The following is a 24239-nucleotide window of genomic DNA, read 5'->3' on the forward strand; positions in this document are numbered from 1 at the left end:
TTTGCAATAATAATGAAACCAGAGATGTCATTTATTTTTTTCCCACACACACAGAACAGACGTGGTCAGCAGCACCAGCGAAAGGCTGCTCAGGCTTTGACAAGCCCAATGCTCAAATTATCACAATCCACTATTCAGCGAGTGAACAAGAGAACAAAAGCAGGACCTCAACAAAGGGGGATGCTGATCCTCCACGGTATTACAAGGAGCCACAAAGGTTTGAATAGAAGTTTATACAAGCACTAAGAAAAAAGACAGAGGTAGCATATCCATGCCTGAAAGATGAAGATTAAATACTTGAAAGCAAACATTTAATCAATTTTAAGCATGCTCCCAAGTGAAGAAAACCCCATGTTTAGTATCTTCATTCCTAAATCATTTACCTCTCTATTTTTCCCTCACAGTAAAAACCATCCAAATCCATTCTATCACAAAAAAATTCCTGGAGACTTAAGAAAATATGCAGCAAGAATATCTGTACAATTAACAATTAGTTCAACTCTAATATCGCTTCCCAACTTGTTTTATATAAGAATGTTAATGCCCTTGGGTTTTCAGTGCTATAATCTAGTTCCATCTAAGTAGAAGTGATTCTTGGCACTTGGAAACGAAACCGGCTTTCATTCTATTCGACTGCCTTTGAACTCCCAGTCAGCTGTTCATCCACCTCTCCCACATACCACCGCAACACTAAAGTCCCCTTTGAACATCCCCAAATGCAAACAAAACAGGCTATATAAACATAAGTGCTTAACACTATGGGAAACAGTAAGGTAGGGAGTGAACAATTGCTTTTTTGTTTTCCCTTCTTTACACACAGATTTGAATGGGTCTGTTCTTTGCCTGAAGGCCTGGAACCTATTTCAGTGGGTCAGAGAGGGAGCAGTTACCAACGCGTCTCCAGAGTCACCAGCACATGGTGATGCATTTGTTATCATTTGCTGCAATGAGAGACCAAAACCCGAAGCTGTGGTCACTCCCCTGCTGATGCCCATTTGCTGGGAAGGCCAGACAGCCCACCTGAGGAGAGGTGATAATACCACAACTGCCGTCTCCCACGCTTGGTGAGTCACCTAAGCTATCACAGCATTAGCTCAAGTCTGATACAAGGATTCTGCACTGGTGACATATTTCCCAAAATATTACTGGTTTGAAGATGTAATCTCTGAAATCTGAGCCAGAACAAAAAGAATTGAAATTACTGAAGTCCTAAGAAAAACAAATCAACCAACAAACAACAAAGCTTAGGTCTGTCACCCAGAACAAGCAGCCATCACTTGCAGGATCCAGGCTGGAATTGTTTCCTGGATGCTTATGGAGTAACACAGAGACCTATGCACAGGCTGAAGAAAGTCCTGTAACACTTACTGGTGATGGTATAAAAAGTTATGTTCTGAAAATTGAGCAAACAGATTAAAGATAGCATTTGTGCCACTTGAACATCTGCACAACAGCAAAAATAAAAGTATTTCTGCCTTTATCACTGTAGGATCCCTCTAAAATCTAAATTCCTCTAGTGTTCAAAAGACAAAAACTGCAGGGTATTAAACATTTTTCAAATGTAAGAATTAGAATCAGCACACTGGGCTCCTATGCCTTTGCTCTGTGAAGAAGATGAAATACCAGAGCTTGCAGGGGCATCTCTCTTTACCATCATATACAATAAACGTTTATTTGTACCTGTCAGGGAAGGAATTTCTAACATAAATATCTCTAAAGCAACGACTTTAAGCCCTGAGAAAACAACTCTAACATGTCTAATTAATTTGAACTGCCTCCCCAGGCTCGTCTGTTCTGCTCAATACAGACATCTAAGAACTTGAAATACAGGGAGGCTTTTGTCACAGCAAAGAAGTTAAAAAGTCTATCTGCCAAAATGCATTCTCACATACATCTGACAATCACCCTCCCTGCCAGCCTGCATCCTTCTCCAAATGACTGCTGCTATTCTCTTCCTTATCCCCAAGAAAGCTGCCTTAAGCCTAGCTCAAAAAACCCACACACATACACTGACGTGTGTTAGATCTCCACTAAAACATAAGAACACATATAAAAAAGAAAACAAACATAAAAAACAAAAGCACTTGAAAGTAGGAGGAAGAGATGCAAGACAAGGAACACCAGCAAAATCTTTACCTCTAAGTTTGTTTTCAGGAATGATCGAAATTCATACTCTAGGAAAACAGATTTTCTCAGTTTTTTCTCAGCTAGAAGCAGATAGAACTATAGCTTAAGTATCTCAAACAGCAACATAAGTAGAGCTGAAGATGTAATCACCTTTAATAGGAAAAAAAAAAATTAAAAAACCCTGTTGGGCTTAATGATCAGTACTACTTGCAATTTTCACTTATTTGAAATACAGTGAGATCTTCAATATAAGATAATTTCCTACATACACCTGATCCCCAAAAGACAAAAAATCCCCAAAGATCTGGAGACTGAGACTATGTGAGACTATATGCTGAACTTCTGAGCTCAAGTCCCATAGAAACTTACTTTGACTTTGGAAAGCTTTTTTGAGCTTACAGATCATGCCATCTACACAACAGAAGTCTACTCTGCAGCAGAGTAATGCTATACAATTGTTTATTTCTTAAGAGAAGTATCATTCAACAACCATTGACACTCTCTCTTAATGAGACTGAACTCAAATGCCTTGGTATATTTGAAGTGACAACACCAAGCATGGTACGGGAGACTTATTCATACCACAAAGTCTCCTGCACACACTGAAGCCCACAACTACATTGCTATTAAGCATATATAGTAATTAATTTTTGCAGTGTTTTGAATCCTGCTGTTCCCAGTCAAACTTCTGTGCAACTGAAGCACTGGAATTGTTACAAAAAGGCAAGGGAAACACAAATACTGATTTTAATTTTGAGCACAGCCAGAAGACCACCCACAACTTAAGGACCTGAGGAATCTCCCCATCCTCATATTCTCCTCTGTGGTTTACTACAACCAAGGATGTGTGAATGAGAAAGAATGCTACGGGTCGGCATGCAGAGGCTTAAATATGCTCCAACCTTGGGAAGGTCAGAATCACATCACAGAAATTCCAAATAAAAGCGTTTATCTAGCTTTAAGGAAAAATAAATAGATCATTAGCATCATTATGAAATGCTCAGTTGCAAAGAAGAATCACAGGCGCTTGAGAAAACAGATTTCTTCAGCCTCAGCTCATTAGAAACCTCATAAATCAGTATTTGTCAGAAAAAGCAAAAACATTTAAAGAATTCAAGTGTAACACAGGGCCCTTCTGCACACAGGAAGGTCTGGAGCTCTTCAACACTTGCAAGGCTCCAGTTCTGATAGCAGCAGTCTCAAAAATCCTGCTGCTGCACAAGGAATTTTACCACTTGCTGCTGTGAGAGCATGCCCAACCGTACAGACATTCTCCTCACATTTTTTCAAGCAGCTATAAACAGTACAGAAATACTACAACCTGAGAGCTACTCCAGAAGGTATCACGCACCTTCCAGGGGACACAACTCTGCATGTGTGAGATTAGTTTAATCATCTTCTGTTCTCAATCAGAACACAGAGTTCAAAGTTGTTTCATGGAACATACACGGTCCAGCTCATTCCAACTGATGACTTCAGTTAATATGCACACTGCTCCCTGCTACTGTGTTGAAAGAGAAAAAATTCAGCCACCTACATACACAGGAAGAGTCAAAGAAAAAAACAAACAAAACAAACAGGGCACATTCTTCACTCGTTCTTAGCAGTAATTTGAATTTTAATCAGCACTTAGAAAAGAATAGCTTTTTTCTAATCTTTAAGCTGTTGGGTTGTTTTAAAAAAACAAGTAGGCATGCTAAAGTACATCACGTTCTAGTTCTAATAACCTACAAACACCTCCTCTTGCACAGGAAGCAATTTAAATTATAACAGAAGAGCTAAGAAATTGGGAAGGTTGTTAGGCAACCAGCATGCTAATCACTTTTAGACCACTCCTTGACATACTAAAAGACACCCACCACACCTGAAAATAACCCCTGCCTACAGAAAGATAGATCGCAGAGCTGATTTGCAACACAGATAGGAAATATTACAGTTAGCTATAATAACAATTCCCCTTGAGGAATGCGTTCTATTACATTTAACTCATGTTTTGTAAAACACAAAGCAAAATGACATTGTCTTGAAGTTCAAACAACTCTTCTGAACTGTCAGATGAAAATTCCTCAACTAAGAATAAAAATGCTTTTTTGTGGACTTTCTAAAGTAGGTACCACAGGGCTGTAGCTCTGGGTGTGATACACCTCCAACAAGAGGGATTTTTTTTTCTTTTTCTCCATTGCAATATGTGGAACAGCCACAAGAGCCACAGCAGGAGCAACTGCAGGCTCACCTCAAGGGCTGGAGTGACAGCAGTCACTCCAATAACAATGCTCAGAGTAACTGCAGGAATTGGAGCTGCTGCAGGGATTATCTCAGGAGCTGGAGGGCCTGCTGCATTGTCATCAGATCCAGGAGTATTCTCTTCCCTTTGAAGATGCTGAACAGTGTTCAACAGAGCTTGAAAGGCCAGGCCCCAGCATGCCACAGTGATTTGCACCCCTTCAGAATTGCCAGGGTGAGAGCAAACCTTTTTGAAATATTCTACTAGTTTTTCAGGATTCTGCAGTTGTTCAGACGTGAAGATCCAAACTACTGGAGGTGCTTTCTGCTCTAGACACCTGCCCATACCATTCCACACTGCCCTCCATTCAGAACTATCCTAACTATCCTGTTTCAGGGCAAACGTCTGGGTGATATTATTCTTAAACAATTGTTTAATCTTAAACATAAGCTGAAGCACATTCACGATGCATAGCAACAGGAGCACACTGGTTTGAACATCCCATGGATATTCAAAATTCTGAAAAGCTATTGTAATTAGCTCTTGAGCTCTAGGGAAAAAAAGAAAAGGGAGGTTGAGAACTGTTGGAAAGCGTTCTCCATCTTCTGCACAGGTGGTCTCCCCCAGGATACAAAGCAAAGAGCATAACTACTAATGGTATCAACCATATGGCTTCCAATACCCAAAGATGACTGCAGTGCCGAAGACACACAAAAAGATTTGTTTCTCAGCTGCCAATTGTACCATGATATAAGCCAAGGCCCACAGTAGAGCAAAATAAAAGCCTTAACCCAACCTCCAGAGATGACAAACAAAAATCAATGCTGTCATCAGCAATACTAAAACTACTACAACACCTTGTGTTAACACAATACAGTCAGATCAGCTGTTATCTTAACTATTTGAGCCTCACATTCATTTCAAATCAACTGTTGTGGTGTAATCTGGCAAGTGGCTGAGCACCACACAGTCATTGGCTCACTTCTCCCCCATGGAGAGGTGGGTTTGAAGAGAGAATTGGGGAAAAAAGAAAAAAAAAAAAGCAGAACTCATGGGTTGAAATAGGATTATTTAGTAAGATAGGGAAAAGAAAGAGGATAACAGTTATGACTTGTTATATACATTCATATATCTATATATATAAAGTGATGCACAAGCAATTGCTCACCACACCCCAACCAATGCCCAGCTAGCCTCTAGAAGAGCACCAGAAGAGAGAGAGAGAACTCCCACCCCCTTCAAGACTCTTTCCACATGATGTTATGTGGCATGGAAGATCCCTTTGGCCAGTTTAAGTCACCTGTCCTAATTCTGTTCCCTCCCAGCTCCTTGGGTTCTTTGCTGAGAATGGCCTTAGCTCTGTACAGCCCTGTTTAGCAGCAACTATGAACATCAGCATGTTTAAACATTGTTTTTTTTCCTAGAACCAAAATACAGCATCATACCAGACACTCTGAAGTAAAGAACTTCATCCCAGCTGAAACTAAGACAAATAAAATTAGCTCAAAGTATAGTGCAAATTGTTACAGAGAAGATAGTTGGAAAAACTGTCCCTTTACTAGGCTATCACAGAAAACATCTGGAAGCACAATTCCAGACAGTATACCTTTCCAGTATGTCATCACTCCTAATTTTCATGTGTTTTCTTTTCCCTGTTAAAAAGCAAACTACTTCATCATCCTCCCTTACTTGCTTTCACACTCACCTCTGCAATGCCTATTTATCAGCCTTCGTATCAACAACAGTGAAATGAATGCTCACCATACTAGCCACTACTACTGCAGCATTCACCTATTACTTCTATTCCTTCTTTATCTGTCAATCACCATACAGCTTTCATGTTTCATCTACCTGAACAATAGGATCCTTAAAGCAAAGATCACACAGAACTTAGATTGGTAAATTCTTGACAGTGATCCAATGAGTAGTATGGTTGAAAACAGCACATAATCAAGGCTGTCATTAATAACATAATATGGTGCTTTACTTTCATTGCTTATCAGACAAGAATTTGTATCACTAGCTATGGTATTCAAATTACTTTAATTGTAATCTCTTCGTTCAGAAGACAACTAAGGATAAGGTAGTTGCACTGCTTCACTGAGAATCTTAATTCTCACTTGGATAAGACCACGTTGTCCATTAGAAAGAACAGCTCTTTGTCCTAGCTAACACTGAGCCTCAGATAACTACAATCTACAAAATATTGTCCATCACGTAACAAAGACCATCAGCAGTTACTGGTTAATTACCAAGAATAAACTTAAATGGACTCCACCTTACCAGCTCCCAGTGATTTTCCTAAAAGGAAAATAATGAACTAAGTATTTTTCTGTTTGGATGCGATTCAAAATAAAAGAAAGAACTTTTCCAGATAGTTAGCATTTCAGCCCAGGGGGAAAAAAAAAAAAAAGTAGATTCAAAGAAACTGATCCTACACTCCTTAATACATACTTAGTGCAGTAATGAAGACACGGGGGAATTTAAGGATCAAGTGTCACCCCAAACATTACCCAGATCCACAACATTCTTATGAGGAGCAGTTTCTGAACCCTTACAATGGGCCTAGAAAACAAACAATTAGAGCAGAGGTGCCTAGGAGCATCTGTTCAAGATGAAGGCCTTCTACACACCATCCTTCAGAAGTCCAGTACTAATGTCTTTTAATAGCTTATTCAGAGAAAAACAATTCAAAACAGATTTTTTCAGATGTCACCCGTTTATGAAAGACACTTAGGCAATGTCTCAGTTTGAAATCTAAGACTTTCTGAGTGCTATTAATAGAAGTCTGTCTGTCAACAGAGCATGGATGGAAGCATGCAGACCATTGGCCAGAGTATTTTGATCCTTTTTAAAAAATAATTATCAGCTTGCAGATTTCTGAATTACCTAAATCCACTGTTTTCCATTAAGACTCAACAAGAGGCATAGCAAAACAAGTCCCAAAATGTTTCAAATGAAGAAGACTGTAAAAATAACCTGGTCTCTTACTTCCAGCACTTAAGAAATCATATCAGAGTACAGCTGATTAGGAAGTGGTCTAATAGCCTCCTTTTTCTGACTCAGGATTTCCACTTACATTTGAGTCCTGAAACAAATATAGCTATGCAAAACATAAAAGGAGAAAAAGAAACGCAATGAATTGCCTCTTGCATATTTTCATTACTAAACATGAAATACTGAAGTTTTTATGACTACTAAGCACCTTGCCTGGCTAAATGCTCCTGCTCTCATAGTCCCTACTTTGACTTCAACGGCTTTTGACAAACAGCCTGCCCAGAGAGGTTGTGGATGCAGCCCTCCCTGGAAGCATTAAAGTCCAGGCTGGATGGGGCTGTGAGCAACCTGGTTAAGAGGAGGTTTTCCTACCTATAGCAGGAGGGTTGGACATTGGTGATCTTAAATGTCCCTTCTAACTCAAACCATTCTACAAATCTAAGATTTCCCAACTGTAGAGAAAAGCAGTATCAGGTATAAACTACCCAAAAAAGGGCCATTGTCACAATACAGTAAAAGAAAGAAAGATTTGCTTACCCATTCCAAGGATCAGGGCTCACCAAATACTCCAAAAGGAGGAACCTCCATGTAGAGATACTTCCCTTGTAGCAGCCGAGAGTTAGGAAGAACCAGCTTCCACCCCTTCTGATCATACAGGTGAACTGCTTTCACTTGTGCTCCCAGGGCTGGCCGTGTTCCCTCACCAGGTGCTCAATCATTGGTTCAGGCCATGACTTAGGAATTCCTATACAGCAACATACCCCACATACCCATAAATCCAAGTTTCTCTGAATTTTTACTGCTGTAATTTCCACACACCTTTGAGTGCAAACTCATTAAGAAACAGACGATACACTTAAATATTCCCAGGCTGCCTTTTAGAACTTTAAATATGAGAGTGAATACATCAACTGCCCGTGGATCTCTTAGTCAGGCTATGTTTTCTGCTTGTTTCTGACCTTTCCTTCTACATTTCTGCATAGGCTTTCACAACTGCAGATGAAGAAGAAACAAGAGAGGCCACAAACAGAAGACCATACAGAGGTCAGCTACAAAGCTATAAAAGGTCAGATCTTTCCAAGAAGACTGCGATAGTATTATCTGTAGTAGCTGCCATTTTTATTTTTTTTTTTAAATACATATTTTATAAGTTTCCACTCAATTTCAGAAACAGTCATTAAAAACTGGTCAGATTACGCCAAGGAAAAAAAGTAAATACTGAATTCAGCAACCTTCTAACCATTGGAAACTGTAAGCAGTTCGACCCATCGCTCTTGAATTCTACCAAGATAAACAGAAGAGCAGGTGTGCAGAGGTCATTTACAATACATATCTGCTAACTCAACACTCTGGAAATAAGAACATTTTATACATTAATAAAACTTCAGAGTAAGGGAACCGTTCAAGATATTTTGCAATAGAAATTGCTTAGATTGAGGGAGCTCATTCAGATACACAAGTTCCACACAACCTTTTTTACTTCCAGAGACCCTCTTCTATAAAAGTCTGTGAAACGTATAGCTAAATTTTCTCAAATTACATTACTCTGCTTATGAGAGAGTTATGAAAAACACCAAAAGTGGACAGCAGCTTTTACTAAGGCTTCCAGCTCAATTTACCAGGTAAAAGTGGAATTGCCTTTTGTTTTCTAAATGTTGACTTTTCATTAAGACAAGGCTGTATCCACAATCCTAAACTTGTGAGATTTTCTCAGGGATGGTGTTGGTTAAAATTTTTAAGCTGATTCATTTACAAGCAGTAAGGAGAAGTCATTAACTATTGGTTTGGCAGGATGCAGTCAGTGGTCAGAATCAACTAGGGATGCAGCTGCTTGACAGTTGAGGCATATTCTATAGAAAAGCCTGAATGAACAGAAATTTAGAAAAAGTGAAATAAAGACCAGAAACATTCAGAAAAAAGACCTTTCTGCCATTGTTGCAAGAAAAAAAAAAGACATAATTAAAAGACATAACGGAAAGATTTTCCCCAGCTCTCATTTTCAAACAATATGCTTCTACAACTTTAGTCAAAAAAAAAGTCACAGATTAAGCTGAAGACAAATTTCCTTTTAAAATAATTCTTCAGATCATTTTTTTACACTTTGGTAAAGGAATTCTAATAGGATTTGACATTTTGGATGTCTGTGCTTTGTATACTTACAGAAAGATCAAAAGATGATGTATACCACAAGTTTGTGGTTATTTTAGACATAGTTTTACTGAAAACCAGCTTGGCAACATTGTCTGAGAAAACAGAACACCACCACAGCCCCCCAGTGCATTAATAGTGAAACAGGCAAGTTACTCAAATATTACAGATGGAGCTGTTTCAATATTGCCTGACATTTCAATTGTTAGTCTCTGTTTATATTCACTTAAACTTGCCAAATTTCAGCTGCATTAGGCTGAAATTTTCCATTGCAGTCACCTGCCTCAGGCAGAAGTTTTCGCAATGTTTCAACAAAAATTACTTCAACCAGTTTCAAGGCAAGATGAACTTAGAACATTTTTGTCTACAGCCCTAAAGAGGAAAGAAGTATTCCCTATAGGCATTCGTTAAAGTCTTGTCATGCATTCTTTCTGAACTTGAAAAATCATTAAATGATTATTTTGGAGTGGGGAATATGTCTTTTGCTATCTTCATTACCATATTCCCAGGTCTGGCCAAGTTATAAACATCTGGGAGACCAGCCTCCCCACATCTGAGGTCATCATCTCAGTTGATAAGTCAGTAACCAAATTCTCTTAAAATATCTGTCCTCACTGATCACATACTAGCTTTGAAGTGCATCTTTGAAGTCTGCATCAAACTGGACCGTGCATGAATGACGATAACAAAGAGGAAACAAGTCCTTCTATGCAAGCAGTTGTTAGGACTACTGTAGCATTACGGGCCAGAGCATACAATTGCATGCTTGGACTTAAAGTGTAGAGGGAAAGCACCTGTTTGGAACACAAAACATGAAGAGGATTAAGAAAAAAAAAAAAAAAAAAACAGGTTGGTGGAAACAGTGCAAAAATCACAGCCTTTTCCCCTTTCTGCCTACTAGTTGAGTATAAGAGAAAACATCCTGCAATAGAGAATAAAATGAGAAGTCTGAAGACAAGAACAGCGGGAAAAAGGGTAAACCTGAGATACAGCATCACAGTTTCTATCCCTCTTACCTGGAAGTAAACTCACAGCGTCAAGTTCTTGACATTTATCAATGAAGTAGACATAATTCTGGCAAAGACCTATATTCCTATGCTGACAGTTATGGGTGTATGTCATTAGATAGAAAATAGAGCTTGTACATCTTCAACACTCAAAAGTACTGATGACCCAAAAGTCAGTCCATCCTTCTGCAAACTTCAGATTGCAGATTTAAATGAAAAATGTCATTATCAAACAGCTTCTATTTATAGTACAATCACCTTTCATCTTAGAAATACAGGGAAATTAGAGTATGGCACACTGATTGCAGGTTGCACTGCATTATAGTCATCCAGAGGATATAAACTAGAATACAGCATGCAGTCAGGTAATCAGCCAACTATCTGTACTAAAACCAAATTCCAAATAAACAGGAAGTGACCTTCAAGAAAGTACATACATGTGAGAGAGATGCAAATACACGATTTAACACTGAATTCAAATTAAAGTTTCTGTGCATGGGACAGGAAGACATTTGTTAAAATTGGGAGAACAAGAACAACTCCTACTCTGGCCACAGCTGAACTAAATTAATATTTGGCTGTTCCCTCAAATCTGCTGGCACATACATGTGCATTAGTTACTCCTTCAATTAGTTCTGTAAAGCCAGCACTCAAGAGTTGTAGCAATAAACCTGTGCTACTTTGAAATGTCATTATCACTTAAGAAAAATGTTTCCTTTTAACCTTAAAAGAGGGGCAGATGCACCTTAGCAAATTCCTACAAGTCTTGCCTTCACCCCCACATTTCAGGAACAAATTACTTCCTACAGCTGGTTAAAGAAATTGTTCAGACTCCTCCCCCCCAGAAGACACATATAGATGAAAATAATGGAAGTATTTATCCCCTCCCCAATTATGTTGTATGGAAACTGTGGAAAAATGCAGAACGAGATGCCAACAGTCACTACTTATTCAGCTGCAAGAAAAAGAAGGAAGTCACTAGCACGTTTTAAACAGATTAACTCTTAAGCTGGAAAGCACATTTGTACCTTCAACTAACTTGACAGATGAAAGCTCCATGTATCCCAAAGTCAAAGTTAGAAATACAATAATCCTCCCACCCTTGAACAGTTCTCCAACTACTGTTTAGAGTATTTATCAATTTTTAAAATCTCACAAGGAAGAAAAAGTCTGTAATGACTGGAGTCAGGTTGGCTATACTTACAAGTCACTTAGCAAAGACTTGCAACTTTTATAGAATACAGGTCTTTATAGAAAAATCACTATTTCAATTCTCATACGATCAATAGCTTGAAATAAAATAACAACTGTGTTCGTCTGCATTCATCTTCCTTCCCACCAATAAGTTTTATTAATAGATACTATTTTGAGATCAGTAACATTTTTTTTTTTCCAGAGCATCACAGTACAGGAATCAAGTTGTACTCCAAGTCATACAGGCAGCATCAGATTTTATAGAAAAATTATCACTGAATTATAGAGACTGAAGTACAGCAGAAAGTCCTACATAATTCAAAATTAAAGGTTGATGAGCACAAGCTATGCTTGTCACAGAGAGTATATGTAACTTTCACGTCATTTATTCACATGCCACTAGAAAATATGTTATCACCCAATAATACTTCACAGGGAGCAGCACAAACGATAAGCAGAAAGCTAGAGGAAGGTTTCTGGTGCTTCTGCTGAAATCACAGCATGAATAACTCTGTTCAAATGCTCTGCAGTGAGAGAAGAGAGCTAAACTGCTCCACGAACATTAACTCCCAATTTCTTTGCCTTCTTACAATTAAGATTTCAGATCTCTAATTTATTGCATCAGCAAACATACTTTTACAGGTTTAAGAGATAAGAAACTTCATTCAACTCTGAAAGCAAAAGTACTTCCCCATGACAGTAATCTTAGCAGCACTCAAAATTTGTTAAGGGCACCTAAAGGAACTCTAAAAGTCTATTCTTAAAAAGTGTAAGACTCCACTGAATTAGAAAAACATAAGTAAGAGTAGGAAAGGATAAGTAAGAGTAGTACAGATTCAGTCCTGGCTGCAATCTATTATCATTCACCTGCAAACCACCTTGTGCCCCAAATCCCAGGCCAGGTCAACAGCTGACAGTCTACAGAAAAGAAATGAATAGACTGGGAGGCTTAAAAGAACAGTATCCATGATAAAAATACCATCCACATTAGGCTCTATGACATATCTTTCAGAGGCATACATCTGAGAAGAACTTAACTCTACAGATAGCAAAAGGAATCCTTTAATTATCGCTGCCTACTCCTGAATTTGCTGTAGAGACAGAGAGATGACCTCAGCCTGTAGAGTTTCTCTACCATATACTACTATTAGGAAAGCAGACAAAAACACCCCTCACAAAGCTCTGTATGTAGATTAATAACATATCTTAAAGGTGGGAAATAGCCAAAATCTAATCAATAACATGTTCTGTAAGGATTTTGTTGATTTGTTGAACAAGACTTGACAGCCCTTGTATCTCCTGAGAAATGCTTCCAAAAAAAAAAAACAAAAAACAAAACAAAAAAACCCTCACAAAACAAGAATGCCACCGCTCAAAAGTTTAAAAACCCACTCAAAAAAACTAAACAACTGAGATTTTTCTTCCCCATTATTAATTCTTATTCCTCATTACAAAGCTTTCAGATAAGATGATGGTGGAGGAAGGAAATTACATGATCTTACCCAGAGGCAAGCATCTTGTACAGTACCTTGGAAGAAAAAAAAACCAGAAAAACATGACACAAATCAGCTGGCTCAGCAAGGATTAAGAAATACCTTGATAAACAGTTAGTGATATGAAAGGCAAAGCTTTTGGCTCCAGCTCAGAAGTGTAATTACTCCCATCTGGGCACAGAAAACCTGAAAAGGGATTAGTTTCAAATGGCACAGAAAAAAATTCACAGCCTGACAGTCCGTCTTTCACAGCTGCATTAGGTGGGTACACCAAGGGGTGTTTAGGCCAATGGCTGGAAGTATGAAATTATAAACAACAGTGAGCTCTGGCAGGGGTATGGGTTACCTGCTCTTCCCATGAAGGCATGAAACTGGTGGAAAAAGAATGTACTTTTAAAAAGGTTTGTGCCAAAACAAAATCCCACCACTACAGATAGCCTTTATAGAGCTTTCAATTTATTTTTCTCATGCATACCTATACTTGATTGAATAGTCAACTACAGCAGAGCTTTGTAAGGGTATCTTCAATAATTCCTAACATTTGGAAGAAGCCAAACCCTCCAAAACATGGCAGCTAATCTTTCATGCAAAAACCACTGCAGAGTAAGAAAACTAACTATTTGTACCTTCTCACAAATATAGTTAAGTCTCCTTTCACAGCACAAGGAGTGGGCAAAGAAAGTATTGCTTTCACTAGGAAAACCTTATTCTGTTATTTTTCTTGCTGACTGCTTGTTTTATGTGGGTATGGTAGCAATTTTATTGTTCTGGACTATATTTTAATTGATGGCACAAAGCCTGGAGTTTGGGATTGGCATCTCTTCCATCATTTATGTTGAAATAAATAAAAATATTCCCTTTTTTTTTTTTTTAAAGAATGAAATACACACTATAGTCTCAATTGCTAAAAAGAAAGCAGGCTGCTACAAAAGGATAAAAACCAAGCAAATAAACAGCTTGAAAACCAGCCTTAAAAAACCTAAGAAAAGCTTTCAGATGGCTCAAAAATCTACCAGGATTCTAGAGAATTCACCATCTCAAAGCCTCATCTCTACTTACCATTCCCTGAAATACCCTCAAAAGACCAAGAAGCAAACTGTGGAATCCAGCAGTACTGTATAGTGGCAGAATGTACAAATCTGATGGTAAGACTGAAGATCAAAATTTGACTTCAATTTCAGGCATTAACTACTAAGAAGATGGGAGTGTACTAAATTGGTAAAATATATTCCCAAGAGAAATAATGGCAGATTAATAAAACTCCTGTTCAAGATGTCATCATAGAGTTTGGTTCAGTGCTGAATGGAGAGGCACTGAAACAAATACAACGGGACAGGGAAGGAAGAGGCGGTCTATCCAAGCAAACACTAACATAAAAAAAAGCCAACATAGCTACAACAACAAAAACCAAGCAAACCCACAATATAGCCTTAAATTCATGACAAAAAACTCCTAAATCTAAATCCTGTGAACAAAAGAAAGCAGCACCTACTAATGCTTGAAAATGACTCTTTACCAGTCAGTATCTGAAGCTTTATTTCTCCATAGTATTTTAATGAAAATATGCTGTTACTAATACTGCCAAAATAAGACATTTCTCTTATGGTAAAGAAACATTCGCAATCTGTTTTCTGACCTCCTAATTAGAAAATTGCCCTTCCACAATCTGACAAAGCAAAAAATCCCAGTTTTTACTCAGCTGTTGATTCATTGTCAGTCTACCATGTTTTTGCAGCTGATAGATAATTCCCATGCCTGCTGAGTTGATTACAATCTTGACTGGTCTTTAACATCAGCAATACTAGTAGGCAATGTTATTAGGGATGTTCTGCTTTCTGGGGAGTAAAAAACAACACAACACAAACAAAAACAAACATGAAACCACACACATGCCCCCCACCCAAACAAGCAAGCTGGAATTATTTAAGGAGAAATAAAGTGTCAGCATGAAGCTAAATTGTTCTCATTATCCAAGGAATTAAAAAAAAAATACTTTAATGTTACATTTGCATGAAAATTCTATGAGCTCTTCATGTCAGGCAGCATTTCAGCAAGCTCCTCAAGCACACACAAACAAAAAACATATGACAAACTGTTGTCTCCCAGCTGATTGAAGTATTTCTTTCTGGCACTAAAAGCCCACTTAGTTAACTGTTGTAAGTCTGGGCCAACAGAAGTATTCCACCCACTATCAAGCACAAAATTCAAACCTGAACACAAATGGTGTGTCAAAAACACACAGCTTCTGAAATATGAGAATCAGTATGTCTGAGCAACTTCTTTTTAACCCTGAGCTACTTACTGAATTGAATGGACTGATAAAAACTCAAACAAGCCCAAATAAACTGCCTATCTTGCCTACGTTTGGAAAAAGGTGTGTTAAAATACTTCTTTCCAAAACATTTTATCAGTAATAACGTTCCACCAATCTAACACACAAAGAATTTGAGAGAAAACAGCCTACAAATGTTTCACACGCCTGAGTTTCTCTCAGTTGCGGTATTCACTTGTTATGTCAAAGCCCCATAGTTCCCTAATCAACCAGAGCAAATGAGTTTGAAATACCTGAATCTCTGGGTTAACAGAAGCAGTACAGTCATATACACCATGCTGGATGAATAGATACCACAATTTTAGAGAACTTGTAACTACTATTGCCCAAACTCCACGTCATAATTCATTACGATTTAGCAGTTTGTTCCACAATGCACAAAACTCAAGATAAAAATAATAATTAAAATAGAATTTAATATATGTATTTCAATAAAAGCACCAGTAAAACAAGTTATTTGTACACAAGGCTTGACGGTCTCTCAGGAGAGCTATGTAAAAGTAAAAAAAAGGCTAAGTAATCGAAAAAAAAACAAGGTACTTGGATACAGCTGTTCTGCACAGCAGGCACATCAGCAGACTATATGTAAGTACACTGAGAAGGTATCTTGCATGCAAGCCTACCTGTTTATTTTTTGCAGCCTTTCTATCGGAGTTATGGTTTCCTTTAGCACCGTCCATGCTTCTTAAAACATTGATGAAATCTTTCTTTGAAACAGATGACAGCAGTTTAGCACGTTGCCTTTCAGATCTCGCACCTTTCTTCACCTTCTCGTCAACATTCTTTTGGTGTGTCCTGACAGCATTAAATAACTGCACAACACCTCTAGGGTAGTAGGCAGCAGAGAGGAGGTGAAGAAAAAAACAAAAAAAGCTTTTAACTCAAGTTGCCTTTATAGATATGGACCTTCTATCAAAGAAACTAACCAGTTCAGATGTTAGCTGGCTTCTAGTTCCCAAAAATGGTTACTCAGAACCTCAATTCTGTTAAGTAATATTCACTACAATACAGGAGACTTTCAATTTTCAATCTTCCTTCCCACTTTTTACTAGAAACCAGCAACAAAAATCCAAACCCAACTTTTCAGATCCCCAAACCAAGCATGATACATTGCACTACCATCAATACAAAAACACATTTCAACTCCAGAAGAATGCTAGTCATTCTACAACCAGCTATTAAATTTCTCATACAAGAATTTAAGAGCAGCTGAAGCAGGAGTACAAGGGACAGGAGAGAGTTCTGTAAGGAAACAAGCAGATACAGACAGAATATCAACATGGTGCTCCACAAAGAACTAGATGAGCACCACCACAATAATGCAAATCAGGCAACTGTACTTAGCAGCCATGGATCTGGTGAATTCTCTGCGGAGAAGGAAAAAATAGAACAGCAGAAACAACTGTTCCGCATTTTTAAAGCATTAAATTAACAAAATAAGGGAGTCTAACAAAGCACTTCTGTTAGGCAAACATTACATTATTGTCTAAATTTTTATGCTTTCAGAAACCTTCTAAAATCTTTTGTTGAACTTGATACTGTGAAACATAGATCTGCATATAAATCATTTGGCTCCTGCTAGTCACTTCTTAGGAGCTCAATCTGATTGGAAACAGATTACCTGCACAGGCCTTTTCTTCCCCTTTTCCTCCCTTTAAGATATACATATATTTAAAGGAAGCTTTCAAAAAAACCTCTTACCTTGTTGCAATTCTCTGAAGATTTCTCTCTCTGTCTCTGTCTTTGACAACATCTGGCTTCACTCGGCACATCATTTCCCACTCCCGCTTTTTATCGAGCTGTTATAAATATTGTTACATAAAGTAAGTGGCACGGGGCATTTGAGAACGCAGCATACTCTAACAACATGCAGTAAGACGACCGAAAAAAGATAAATCAACAAAAGCTCTTTTTGGTTGATGGTAAGGGCAGCTCCAGCACTGGACAACAGATCTAAGGTAAGTCCCTCGTGCTGACAAAAATGGGGCCCCACTGAAATCACAGTCATTTCCCTTCTACAGCAGAAAGTTGTGCCAGAGTGATGTTTCTGGTTGAGACAAGCAAAAGGGGTCTAGCAAAACACAAGTGCTTTCACACTGACAGCTACAGGCAAAGAAATTATTCAAGAACAGTTTCCAACTCCACAAGCCCATCACAGATAAATCTATAAATAATAAATTTGTGGGCACATCAAGACAAGCATAACATCATATTTTGAGTCTCAGGAATTTGACTTCCCCTACTGAATTAATCACAAAGCAGGTTTGTGATTGACAGTGATGCACAGCAAAGACTGCAATAAGCAGAACTCAAGCATAAGAGAGTACCAAACGCTCACAGGATAACTGCAGTAGGACAAAGGGGAATGGATTTAAACTGAAAAAGGGAAGGATTAAATTAGATATTAATAAGAATTCTTTCACCCAGAGGGCAATGAGGCCCTGGCAGAGCTGCCCAGAGAAGCTGTTGATGTCCCATTCCTCGAGGCGTTCAAGGTCAGGCTTGAAGGGTTCCTAAACAGTCTGATCTAACTGCTGGCAACCCTGTCCACAGCAGGGGGCTGTAACTAGATGATATTTGAGGCTCCTTCCAATCCAAGCCATTCCACAACTTTGTGAATCCCTTCCACAATTCTCCAACTGTCATGTACAACACCAATTTTTGTCTTTTTTGAGGTTCCATGTTTCGAATCCAAAACTGATCAATTGATCAAGGACCATAACTCCAATAGTAGAATACTATACTTCCCCAACACCTCCATCAAGAATGATTTAAGAATCCTTTTTCCCCAACTTGTAACAATGTAACAGTGTTCTTAGTTCTGATGGTATTTCATTAAGTGTGTTTTACACAAGCTTTTCACAGAATTTCAGAGCCCTTATCTTTATAATTTCAGGCAGACTACTACAAACTCACAAGTTTATGACCATGTTCTGACCTTTGATCAAAAGATCTGCCATGTTCTAGCTCGCATCAGCAAGAAATTAAGAAAAGCCAAGCCGACCTGAAGTTTTTCTAAGGGTCTTAGAGACCTGCAGCTCACCTCTGCTTTGCAGTACTTCCACATTTATTGGGTGAGAACAAGTATTTAGGACAGCTAGAATTGAGGAGCCACCTTACCAGAGCTCTATTAAAGGGGCAGCTGCAAACTAACCACTGTATGTCCCAGACTATCAGCAGGAAATTTGGTTAATCTGCTTGAACAGAACTAGCAAGATGAAACATTAGAAGCATTAATAAATTTTTAGCCTGAAGGTGAATCAATTACAGTGTGGAATTAAAATTTCACACACACAAAAAAAAACAACAACCAAAAAACAAACCACAAAAAACCACTACAGTTTTGTTTTCTTTGTATCATTTTCAGAATTAGAAGTAATTTAGAGCATAGACACCATCATACCATCTACCATGGAAAACCAAAAGGGGTAAACTGAATCAAAAGCACATGATGGATTACACTCATCTCAATCTTGAGGCCTTTGCTCTTCAAAATCCCTCCTTGGGTTACCTTGCCCACATCCCTATCTGACTGTGACTGTACAATGAAACGCTGAGTCTTTTTCTCACCTTCCTCCTCTTCTCCAGTCTTTCCTGTTTCTCCTTTTCTCTCTCCTTCTCCAGTTTTTTATTCTTGGCCAAGATGATGGACTTATTTTGTGGTATCTTTTTGTTGAGTACTTTTGCCATGGCATCTGCCCAGCCTGAACCTGGACCAGCTTTGGAATTTGCTGTCTCTTCAGCCACATGCCCAGCAACTGCTGCTTCATCCTCATCATCTCCATCCAAGGCTTCATCCCCAGAAGAGTAGCTGTCATCTGGAAGTCCTGAGCTTATCTCAGAATCTAGGGGGGAAAAAAAAAAAGTATCAAGATTTCTGTCTCCAGTAAGCACTCATCTCAAGTTGAATTTGTTCTATACGCAAACGTTATTAAAGCTCAGGGCCATACACTCCTTGCTTTTACAATTAATTCTTCAAGATACTGCTCAAGCAGGCATGAAACCACCATTACAAATTTATTAGAAAGTATACAGTGCAAGGGCTTTCTACTCTCAGCAGTGTTTTACAGTATTTTAAGAGGTTGGGTAGAAGGGAGAAGATAGCCCTGGAAATTATTACTATATTAACGAAAATTGTTATGACTAAGACTGTTAAATTTCAGAAAAAAAAAGATGTTCCAGTTAAAAGAAATTATTAATTGTATGTATATATACACACATATATATTCATAAGGCTACATATACTTCTATACAAACTGCAACAGTGACATCTAGTGTTTAAATGCATGTACACAGATTAAATTAAAGGTAGGGGAGCATATCACATACGAAAGCAACGTATGCTTCAGGAAAAAACCATTGGTCCAGGAAAACAATTAGCTAAGCACAAAGGACACAGAGCGGAAACCACTCTGTGAAACCGAGAATCAAAACAGTTGTCAGGTACCTCAAAAGTAAATGAGCTTTTCTGTTCCACTTTCTGTTTCTGCTCAAGTACTTCAAATACAAATAAAACATCCTCACATTCAGATTTGCTTACCCCATCCCCTATTCAAAACAAAAGTAGGAACTGGAGTTAAAATACTCAAGTCTGGAATCAAGTAATTATGGGAGAGGAAAGAAAAGTCAATTTGACAGCGAACCAAACACACACAAAGTGTATTTTGCTACTTTCATTAGCTTGATCAGTCAGTCAAATAAAGACTTTAACAGAGAGAATGATTAACGAGAATGAAACTAGCTGCAAGCTTAGGATGTACTAAAATGTCTCATTATTTCAAACTAACTATTTTTTCAGATAACTGTGCAGTATGGGCAAGTAGGGTCCTGTGACAATTCACTCCTATTCTATTGATACTTGTGCCACCCAGAAGCTTCAGATTACATATATAACGTATCGCGTACAAGGCTGTGAAGTCCACCAAGTAATTGGTAGAACAAAGCTGGTTTCTGATGCCCCTGCAGTCCCACTTGCAAAGAGACAGTCCCCAGTAGTTCTGAGATGAGCTGGTTGCTGCTCATCCACTTAACATGCAGCTCACTGCCTTTCATCCATCTATCCCTCTTACGCTACATCAGGAAAAGTGTTTCAAAAATTGCAGAAGTTTTGTTCCACCAGATCAAGTGTTTCAACTCTGTAAGCATTACTACATTCCTTCATTCCTTTAGCAACCAAATCGTTATGAGAATGAAGTCAGGAGGTGCTTGACAAGATCTGTTATCCACAGAATAATGGGGACAGTTACTAATGACATCTGTTTTTATTCCATCCTACCTATTCAATTAATGATACACTCCATAGCAAGACTAATTAATTACTCGGCTATTAAAAAAATAGGCTTAAAAAACAGCCAAAAACAAACAAAAAACACGCTGCTACACCACACATTCATTTTCTCCTACACATAACGGCCTCTCCAAATAAACTAAGAGAATAATGTTAGATAATACCAAAAATCATTATGCAAGGTAATCAGTACTTTCAACAATTACAGAAAGATGAATGACTGAGGCTTCAGCAGTTAACCAGTATTGCCAGTTTTGAACCTTTGAGAGAATGTGTCAATAGCATTAGGTAAAGCAGAGGTATCTCAAAGTAATGTGAATTATATTAATTCTATCAGAACCGGTACTTGGAGCTCTGTACTAAATTAGAGTGATTCAAGTCTAATAAGATTTCCATATAAAAAGACCTCATTAAAGGGTGGAAATATACATAACATATTTGAGTTGGAAGAAACCCTTAAAAGCCATCTAGTTTATTTCCCCTGCAATAATCAACAACACCTACAACAGACAGGTTGCTCAGAGCCCTGCCCAGTCTGACCTTCAGAGCCTCCAGGGACAGGGCATCCACCTCCTGTCTGAGCAACCTGTGTCAATGCCTCACCACCCTGACTGTAAACAGTTTCTTCCTCATATCCAATCTGAATATCTCCCCTTTTTTAGTTTGAAACCATTTCCCACGTCCTATCACAACAGACCCCGCTAACCAGTCTGTCCCCTCCTTTCTGACAGTCCCCCTTTAGATACTGAAAGGCCGCTCTCAGATCTCCACAGAGCCCTCTCTTCTCCAGCCCCAGCTCTGAACATCTCCATACTTCCTTCATCTGTTACTGCTCAGCGATCTAGGTGTAGGCACTCACATTTATGAACATCCATCACTCTGAGAGAAGCTCTAGAAGCTCGATCACCAAACCACCCCCCACACCTCCCCTTAGATTCAGCGCTGAATGCCTGTGCCCTCCTCCCCCTCCCCCCCACACACACAGCAGCAGCAGCCAAAATTATTTGCCTGGACCCCTGCCAGAAGTGGCCTGCCGGGTTGTTCATCGGGAGAAGCCGAAGGAACCCAACAGCAGCTGAGGGGGCAGCAGGCACCGTCGGCCATAAGAACACCTCTGAGGGGAGCTCAGGCTTGTGGTATCCCGCCGGGAGACTGCACGAGGCAGAGGGGGGGGACGGTGACAACCCAGGGAGGGGACCGAGGGAGAGGAACGCCCCCCCGTTACCGCTACACCCGTTACCGCTGGCCGCCTCCTCGCTCCCTGCCTCCTGCCCTCGTGAGCTCTCCACGGCGGCCGCCATCTTCCCTCCACTGCGTCAGTTGAGCACCTTCCGGTCCGACTCCCTCGCCGCCAACTGCGTTCCGCCCGACGAAAGTTCCGGGCCGGGGTTGGGGCGGCTTGTGCAAGGTTTCCGCACAGCTGGACGTATTGCCGTTGGTTCTTTTTGTTTATTTGTTTGTTTTCAGTCAACATGCCACAGAAATATTAAATAAAGCCGAGACTGTGATTCAGCCGTCGTGGGCAGGGCTGCCGTCCCCCCCACCAGCTCAGGCTGCCCAAGTCTCCATCCAACCTGGCCTGGAGCACCTCCAGGGATGGGACAGCACAGCTTCTCTGGACAGCTGTGCCACTGCCCTACTGCCCTCTCAATAAAATTTTTCCCCCAGTGTATAATCTAAATCTCCTCTCCTTTAGTTTAAAATCATCCCCCCTTGTCCTATTACTATTTGCCCTTGTAGAAATTTGATGGCCCTCTTGCTTATCAGTTCCCTTTAAGTATTGGAAGGCCACTATCAGGTCTCCCTCACCGAGCCTGCTCTTCTCCAGGCTGAACAAGCCCTGCTCCCTCAGCCTATCTTAGCAGGAGAGGTGCTCAGTCCTCTGAGCATCGTTGTGGCTCCCCTCTGGGCTTCTCTGCATGGACTTCTCTTCTCCCCCAGGTACAAAGAAGTCTGTGGGTCTCAGTTGTCGCACTCTAATCCCAACCTTCAGGAGCTATGGCGAACCCAGCAATGCTAAAAGTAAATTCAGGCTGTTTTCTCTTATTTTTAGGTTTCTTACTTTATGTTTCAGAACTTCTTAGGAACTCTTAAGTTTCCATCACTTCACAACCAGTGAGTGGACTCAGTGATTTAAAGGCCAGAATATAATACTACACATTATCCAGTTACTTGATTTTATGCATTTGTGAGAAGTTTGTCTTGAAAAAAATCACCAGTTAGAAGACCAACACTGTAAAAGTAGCAAATCTTAGATAATTTCTTACTTAGTGGAACCAAAACTAAACAAATGAAAGTCTATCATCAAGAATTACTGTTATGAGAATTAGATACGCTGATAGACCGAAGATCCAGTACTCCTTGGACATTAAAAGATATGTCTATAGGTATGATCATTGCCAGTAATATATCTAAGATTTACCCCAAACTATTGTCTTAGGTAATAATAATTAAACGTGAATATATGGATGAAGCACTGCTTTCTTCTACACCTTCATTGACACTTTAAAGTTTCTATAATAAAACAAGGAGGTAGAGAAGTGGCTCATCTTTTAAGTGAGATGTAAGGCAATGCAATATATCTATATTAATGATCTCAGGCCAGTGATTTGATTTTAAGATGCCTTCCTTTGTTTAAGCTCAATTACTGTATGATGATTCCTTAGTAAAAAAGTGATGGGTGGCGGGGGAAGGAAACAATGTTAAATGGGTAAGTATTCTTTTCCTGTTTGTCTCTTTGCCATTCCACCGTGCTAATCTTTCCAACTGTAACACAGTGACACGGGTCTTTGTACTTCTGTCATTTCTTGTTGGGCAGTTGCTTGTTGTTTTGTTGTTTGTTTGTTTGTTTTTCCTAATAATGTGGGTGGCAGCCAAGACATTATATTCCTTTTGTTACCTTGGTATCAGATGGAAATTCAGAAGTTGGAGAGTCATCAATAGAGAGCGACAGAAATTATTTTACAGCTAAGGAAACTGATTTACAATAAGAACCAAAGTGACTAAAGAGGTACATCATGGTTAATGCCAGCTAAGCACAAACATTATTGCTTCTATTATAAGCAATTCTTCAGAGCAGACCTATGTGGAATGATTTTTCAGTCTAATTCATTGTTACAAGCAACGAGAAATCTTGTGTTGAAAAATGTGGGCCTCTGCTATGATCTGCAGAGGAAAAAAAAACAATAGACATCTCTAAAATGTATAAAGAAGAGCTTTACAAATGTTCCTGGTGTTTTACAGCCTACACCTCAAAAACTACAGTGCCTGCAATAGTAAGCAGTAACCATCTGGTCAAGTCTGCAATGACAGATAAAGACACCTTTTGCTTGGTGTGATTCATCTCTGAATCACATTGCATCAGAAGGGACACTGCTAGGAGAAGGTTATTAAACTATATAGACAAAAAGCTATTCAAGAATGTCAGTTT

General features: G+C 39.1%; 1 protein-coding gene across 2 annotated transcripts in view; it reads right to left on the reverse strand.

The window, feature by feature from the left end:
- The window catches only part of RRP15 (ribosomal RNA processing 15 homolog), a 27744-nt gene extending 5579 nt beyond the window's left edge, over positions 1 to 22165 (reverse strand). The window contains exons 1-4 of one of the 2 annotated variants that reach the window (XM_031552357.1): positions 22050 to 22165; positions 19093 to 19367; positions 17224 to 17321; positions 16146 to 16347 (exon numbers count right to left, since the gene is read on the reverse strand). In XM_031552357.1, coding sequence (XP_031408217.1) covers positions 16146 to 16347; positions 17224 to 17321; positions 19093 to 19367; positions 22050 to 22110 — 636 coding nt within the window. In that variant the 5' untranslated portion in view covers positions 22111 to 22165. Of the gene's footprint in view, positions 1 to 16145; positions 16348 to 17223; positions 17322 to 19092; positions 19368 to 22034 lie in introns of both variants that reach the window. The other variant, XM_010706696.3, reaches the window with a different exon arrangement.
- Positions 22166 to 24239: the final 2074 nt, after the last annotated feature.

The sequence above is a fragment of the Meleagris gallopavo genome, chromosome 2 (assembly GCF_000146605.3).
Source record: "Meleagris gallopavo isolate NT-WF06-2002-E0010 breed Aviagen turkey brand Nicholas breeding stock chromosome 2, Turkey_5.1, whole genome shotgun sequence".
Lineage (NCBI taxonomy): Eukaryota > Metazoa > Chordata > Aves > Galliformes > Phasianidae > Meleagris > Meleagris gallopavo.